The 7,613-nt window shown below is 48.4% G+C and overlaps 1 protein-coding gene across 1 annotated transcript; it reads left to right on the forward strand.

Moving 5' to 3' along the window:
• Positions 1–4,606: 4,606 nt before the first annotated feature.
• LOC136452482 (uncharacterized) lies at positions 4,607–5,139 on the forward strand. The gene has a single exon (XM_066453092.1). It carries the CDS (start codon positions 4,666–4,668, stop codon positions 5,035–5,037), a length of 372 nt encoding a protein of 123 aa, XP_066309189.1. The 5' UTR covers positions 4,607–4,665; the 3' UTR covers positions 5,038–5,139.
• Positions 5,140–7,613: the final 2,474 nt, after the last annotated feature.

Raw genomic sequence — 7,613 nt, forward strand, 5'->3', positions numbered from 1 at the left:
ATTGATGCAGCACCATGACGTGTGTTCATTGTCATTTTCAGAAATACATACATGGATCAAAAATAGTGTTAAAGACACATGGAAGGCATGGAGGACTAAAGAAGTTGATTGGGGGTCAAGTACAAGTATTCCTAACATCCTCCACCAGGACACCACGTCACTTTTGGTCCAAGGAAAGAAAGAGATCAAATCCAACACGTTTTGGGGCTGGATTCGGACTCCAGGATAGCTCCATCTTGTGATGTTGACCACAGTTGCATACAGACTCGGATTGGGGCGTTCAAGTACTTCATGGAATCCTTATGAAGTCTATTTTCACATGGATCTAGAATGAAGTCAATATCTATTCTGAGGCGGCCGCAATGACCGAATTACTACCAAGAGGTTTTCTATCCAAAGGTGCTGCATCGCCTTAGTTTGGTCCAATGGGCCGTGTATCAAGTCGGATCCATTAGGGACGCGTCCTAGGGTTGGACCATGATCCCAACACCCTGGTGGTCGTCCTTCCACCTTCATATATCCCTTAGCCACCACCAAGAATAGTTGGGTTTTGTTTTATTGAAAGTTTAGCGATTGCTACTTCTTTGTAGACGCGTGTGTTGACTAGACCATCCATTCTACTTGATTCAGAACCCCAACTTTGTGAGTTCAGATTGGTTTTTCATCTCCATATTTGCAATTGAGTTGCTTGTTCTACTTGTTCTTGCTTGTTCCTCGATTGCTTGCAGGAATTACCCTAGTGGTTTGGTTGATCGTGCTCCACAAGATCGCGACGGCCGTTGGAGGTGGTGTATCGGTTGCTAAGGCACAGCATCCTTGGATGGTTGTAGTCGGGCCATGAACGTCATCTCCATCCCCAAATCGAGTTATCCACCTTCTCTCATTGAAAGATCGGGATCAACCCTAGCTGGTTCATATCAAAACCTATGATCCATTGTCTACCTTCTGCATTTGATGCAGTTCTGACCTGCTCCAATTTTTCTAGAAAGTACTTGTCCTTAAGCTGTCGAGCAGCCTCCTGGAACAAATCAAAGTTACCCTTCATACCATCCTTCCGGAGTAGATTCTCAGCAATGTGCCGAGTACACCAACGATGGTGCAAAGGTGCATACCCCTCTATCTGCTCTCGCACGGCATTAAGTATGCCCTGGTGCCTATCAGATATGACGCCAACCTCCCTACTAGGCCCAACCACGTGTATCCGGACTAGCCTCAAGAACCATCCTCAACTGTCATTGTTCTCCTTCTCAACCAAAGCAAATGCCAAAGGAACCAACTTGTTGTTTGCGTCACATGATATGGCTATAAAAAGTGTGCCCTGGTATTTGTCAATCAAGAACGTACCATCAATGGAGAAGACGGGATGACAGTGCCTAAAGGCCTCGACACACTGAGGGAAGCACCAGAAGGCACAGAAGAATATCTGCCTTCCATCCTTCCATGCATTAGGTTTTGGGATGTACTCATAAGGCATGCCTAGATTCACTGCTTTGATTGCATTGAAAAGAACTGGCAGCTGCTCATACCCATCCTCTCAGTCCCCATATATCATCTTCCACGCTCGCTGTTTAGCCCTCCATGCTTTACCATAAGTTATCACATATCCTCCACACAATGCCTCAACAGTCCTGATAATTGTCCTCACCTTCATGTTGGGTTCTCCCTGTAAAATTCCCATCAATCGCTTGGCAATGAGGGTAGATGTCAACTGCCGATGCCTCAGTATCAGCTCATGGTCAGCACAATTGTGTGGCCTGACAACTTTTGTGATCTTCTATTTTCCAGTTACATGTTGCTTCATTGCACAAACCCTCCATGGGCAGCGTTCCTTGTCACACACAACTGTGTAATGACGCTCCGCATATGAATGCAATACCCTGTAAGGCCTCTTTTGTATCACTGCAAAAGCCTGCAACCACCTCTCCAAAGCAGAGAGGTCATTGAACACCCTCCCATTCTCAATTACCATGTTAGGACCGGCCTCATGAGCTTCTAGGAGCTCATCATCACGTCCTTCTGCAAATGTCTGATCGGAATGAGCAAGATCGCTGAACTCGTGAACTCTAGGATCACGGCGGCCGGGAAAGATACACCTTATCATCTCAACATCACTCTCTGTCAGCTCTCCAACAGGGCGATCATCATCAGAATCAAGAGTCCTAGCCATCTCATATGGCTCCGAATCATGCATAATTTCAACACTATTGGAGCCACGGAATCCATCTCCAAAGTGCACTTACGCAGCAACAGGGGCACATCCACATTCTCAGGAATGTCTCCTGCAACATTAGTAAAGAAATGAGGAAAGAATGAAAGAAATAGATGTAAGGAACGGGGTAAGCTCCCAAAAACCATGCGGTTAAGACACTTACTCGGATAATTCTGTGTCAAAGGGATCTCATAAGGAGGATCTGCCACGAAAACATGAGTCTGACAACCATATCTAACTACCGCATTGGGGGCAGATTGAGCATCGGGAACCGTAGGTGCAATCTCCACATGCAGATAAGGTTCCGGAACAGGAGGGTCGATGTGTGCCTGATGATCTATTGCTAGGGTAAACCCATGAGGGATGGGATCGACTAACACCCGACGCACAACCACGTCCAAATATTGCAGCTGGCTCTTCATAGCCGATCTCACATAGTTCTCCCACTGTTCCGCACAACCAATTGAGATCATTCGCCTGAATATGTTGGGAGAAGAACCTAGGTGCAGTACACCATCAACTACAATGCCATCATCTCCAAGCCAATGCAGCTCCTCCCGAGCCCTTGCAACCATCTCACTAAATGAAGGCCTATCATTGAATAGCGCAGGCACATTTTGCATGTCAACAAACTCAACATATCCATAGCGATCGCTTTCAACGGTGCCTCCATAATATATGGTAACTAGGTTGTCCATCTAGTTCAAACACGTAACGAAACACATGTCATTTAGTCCGAATTAGACGATAGATAGTACCTAACAAGTATTTTCTAACTACAAACTAAGTAAATAAGATAATAACTACGTGTATATATATATACAGTGTACTCACTAAATAGCTAGATCATATGTAGTTAATTAAATATGAAACTACATATCTAAGTAGCTATCTAACTATATCTATGTACGTATGTATCTATGTTTCTATCTATCGACATATATATCTCACTAGATCACTAACTAAATCAACTACCTGAGTCATCACATTAACTAGTAAATAACAAATGCTAACTAAGTAGGTACATTGCATATTCATAATTTTTACCTTTCCAACGATTGATCCGTGGACGTCGACGGAGTCGTAGCGAACGAAGGGCGTGGGTCAGGCCGACGATCCGGGCTGGTGGTGGCACGGTCGGTCGCTGCAGGTGGCGGGGTCGGCGGTGGCGCGGCCGACGATAGCGGTGGCGCGCGGCGGGCGCGGGATGCCCGCGGCTCCGCGCGGCGAGTCTGGCTCGTCGGGCGCGGGAGGCACGGCGGCCGCGGCCTAGGGCGGTGGTGGAGGGCGGCACGGCGGGACGAGGCCGGCGGTGGAGGGCGGCAAGGCGGGACGCAGGCCGTCCGCTGGGGCGCGGCGCGGCGCGGGGTGGCCGCGGGGCTCGGGGCGCGCGAACGGGTGCGGTGCGGCGTGGCGCGGGCGCGGCGCGGGCTCGGGAGCGGACAGACGCGGGCAGGGCGCGGGCGTGGGCGCGGCACGGCGCGGGCGATGACGGCCGGTGGAGGAAGGGCGCGGGCGGCGGCGGCGCGGAGCTCGGCTATCCTAGGGCGAGAGAGGGAGAGGAAGAGAGGCACAGGCCATATGTATTAAAGGCTCGGCGCCAGTCACTCTGGCGCCGAGCTCAGTGCCATGTCACCTACCGTGCCCAGGAGCTCGGCGCCAGAGACGCTGGCGCCGAGACGTGTTAGTTCGACGTCAGCACCAATGACGCCGAGCTAAGGGTCTATTTTCTGAATTCTTTCCGCCAGAGATCTATTTGCGAGAAACTTTAAAAAAAAGACCGAAATATAAAAAATTCAGGGAAAGGGATGGCACACGAAAAGGTTTGCTCGGTCAGTTGGAGAGCGATAAAACCGGAACAGAAAATGAGGTATTTTGGAGAGCCATTTTCTGAATTTGTTGGATGCGATTTTCCACGCAAAAATCACCAAATCAGAATATAGGTGCTAGCTAACTAACCTCTTTGGGGCTGCTCTTAGAAGGAGATTAGTAACCAGCGCGACAGCATGGCCGGTTCTTATGCAACAAGGTAATTTTCTTATGCAATATCGGGGCAAACTAAACTCCCGGCACGGGGCAGGTGAGGTGACGTACGTCCAGCAGATCCAACTATCCAAGAGACGGTGTGCCCGAAGCGACGGCGATCATGCCGGAACCATGAGCTGCCGCGCGCCGTCTGCGTCTCAGCACACGTACGGCCGGCCAGCCACACGCCACCGGCAAAGCCCCGCATCACATCCGCGTTTCCTGCCCGGCTGCCCCTCCTTGGACCTCCGACTGCTCTCGGCCGGTGTCCCGCGCGCAGTGCGGAGCAGTCGTCCGTCCCGGGATCCCCGGCAATAAAAACCGGACACCCAGCTGCCACGCTCGGACGAAATCGATCAAGTCATCCGTCCACGACCGAGGTGAGGTCTCAGGCACCAGCGGTGCTAGAGGCACGCGGCGGACCGCAAGCAATGGGCATCGTCAGAGGCATGGCCGCGCCCTTGGGCGTCACCATCGTCGTGGTCGCGGTGGTGTTGTCCACGCCCGGGGCAGGATCCGCGGCGGTGGATCAGGGCGGGCGGCCTTGCTGCTTCCACGCGTGCTTCGACCAGTGCGTGCTGCGCGACGAGTTCTGGTTCTGCCAGTTCTCCTGCTACCACAGGTGCGCCGCCGCCGGCAGCACGACGGTCCTAGCCCCAGGACGTGATCGGGACTGCGAGCACTCGTGCGCTCTCTCGATGTGCGGCCAGCTCCGGCCCGGCAGCAAGATGATGGCCGCGTGCCGGGACACCTGCCGGAAGAGCTACGCGGTCGCGGCGTGCAGGAGTAGCGCGGCTGCGTGATGACCACGACTTAAAGTGCCCGTATCTATCATGCGAATCGATCAGGATCGATGCACACAACAGTTGCTCACTCGGTTTTTAAATATATTACGTTTATGACAAGTTAATCAGTTTGATCTTATGTAACTGGCCTCTCAAGCTCTGAGCTTTTAGCAATCCTGCCTCAAAAAAACATAGACATTAATTAGCATACAATACAATGATACACACATAGCCAAACTCAGCACGTCCCCTCGCATATGCACCCGTGCATTTGCTAACTGAATCTATCAGTTACATTCATCAGTACATAAACAAGCTAGAAGCAAGTTAGCTTAATCGTGTGGTATGGAAACATGGAGACGGTCATGCATAAAGCTAAAGCAGTAAGCCGTTTTCCGTTCATTAATGTAAGACATATTATTATTTTTGCAACTTTTGATCAACACAATTAGCCTTTTTTTCCTTGGTATATATCAGATTTGAGACACTCTTTTTAGTGTCTTCATCAAACAATTAGTTACACTATATACATGTTCAATGTTGAGACTTGCATTAAGTAGATTTGTAATCAAATGGATTTTGTGATAATGTTAATTATGTAGGAATAGAAAATATATTATAAGAAATTAATATCAAAATATTTTTTAGAAGAACTTCATTCTAAAAAGTAGGATTCTGATACATAATATAATACGAAGATGGTGAACAAAGGGAGTAGTTAGACTGAGTAGTACCCTTTTTCTTTAGGAAACACCACACTCTTTCTTGAATGAGTTGGTCATATGAAATACAAACGCCCTCAGGCGGTGCTAACAGCAAGACATGCCTACCTGTTGCAAAAGAGATCATGCTCTTAGCTAAATTATGAGCATCAACGTTTGACTTTCTATTCTCATGAATAAAATCAACATAAAGAAAATCAAGTGCCCTAGCCTTAATCTCCTTCATGACTTGGGCATACGGACCCATGCTTGTTCCTTCAATACTTCTGATGACATTAGTACTATCTGAAGCTAATCGGATGGACCACAGCGCTAGATCAGTTGCCAACACTAACCTTCCCTGCAAGCAATCGCCTCAGCTGTTTCGGCATCAGTGATACCCTCCACCACACCCGACACCCCTAGGAAATGTCTTGCCTGATCACGAGCCACAACTGCTACAAACGCCCTTCCCATGTTCTTGGAGATTGCCACATCAACATTCACTTTTCATACATTCCGCTGGTGGCGGCAGCCACTTCGGTCTTTTGGCGTGAACCGTCGCCTTCACCTCCCGAGGCGGCTTTGATGCTTGTAATTCGGCCACATAGTTGTTGACGAAAGTATGCATCGATAGAGGACTCTGGAAAATATTCTCATATATGGCTTTTCTTTGTGCATACCAGATAGCACACATCGTCACAACCACCCGCGTGAGATCACCATGTGGAATAGTTTTGATCAAAGCATCCACCCACGCCCTAGAGTCTTCCTCTTGCACCTCACTCAGGTGTTCGACAATTTCTTCGCGTTCCACGTGCGGAGCTAGGCCATATAAGCAGTTTTGGACGCGGGGTGTGTTACAAGCCTCATGACCAATTGTACCCATAATTGATGGAAGCTGAGTTTGAGGATAATTGCCTTTAAATAGTTCCATTCAACACGGTCATAAACTTTCTTCATATCCAACTGCACCTGAGGTCGTGGGCTTTCTTTTGCTTCATAAAGTGTAAACACTCATAAGCAGTGATTATATTATCTGTAATAATCCTACCCGGAACAAAAGTTGATTGCTCTTCAGAGATGATCTTAGGAAGCGCCACTTTCAATCTGTTGGCTACAACCTTCAACACTATCTTGAAGATAACATTGCATAGATTAATCGGTCTGAATTAACCCAACTCCTCTGTACTAGCAACCTTTGGGATTAGAATGCTAAATGTATCATTTATTAGAGCCGGATCATCTTCACCACTCAATACATGTGAGACCACTGATGTAATCTCCCTTCCACAGTGATCCCAATGACGCTGGAAAAAATGGGCAGGAAAGCCCGCTCGGTGGATCAATTTGATTACAAATCTACTTAATGCAAATCTCAACATTGTCGCAAGAGAGGGTGCAGCTTGAAGCACAATGAAGCCCGGCTCGGTGGATCCCCCCACCAAGCAGACTGATGAACATAAATGTTGACGCAGCTTTGGCCAAGAATTCAGCAAAGGTCGTCGCAGGGGCTGTTGCTCGAGATTTTAAAGGGAAATTCCTGGGTGTCTCTGCTGTGGTTCTGGAGGGCCGAATGGAACCAGACATGGTAGAGGCCATCGCGTGTAAAGAAGGTCTCGCGCTTGCCAGCGATTTGGTTCTGCATGGTTTCAGACTAGCGTGTGATAATGCTGAAGTTATCAAGAGCATCAGAAGGGAGCATGGGCACTTATGGACATGTAGTCCAGGAGATCAGAGCTATATCACGCGAGTTTAGTTTTGTTGATTTTATTCATGAAGGGAGGCAATCAAATGTTGATTCCCATAATTTAGCTAGAAGTAGTATTTATGCTGATTATGGTAGACATATTTGGTTAATTTCTCGGCATGATGGCGTTTGTATTTTTTATG

The sequence above is a fragment of the Miscanthus floridulus genome, chromosome 5, assembly GCF_019320115.1.
Source record: "Miscanthus floridulus cultivar M001 chromosome 5, ASM1932011v1, whole genome shotgun sequence".
NCBI classification, from domain to species: domain Eukaryota; kingdom Viridiplantae; phylum Streptophyta; class Magnoliopsida; order Poales; family Poaceae; genus Miscanthus; species Miscanthus floridulus.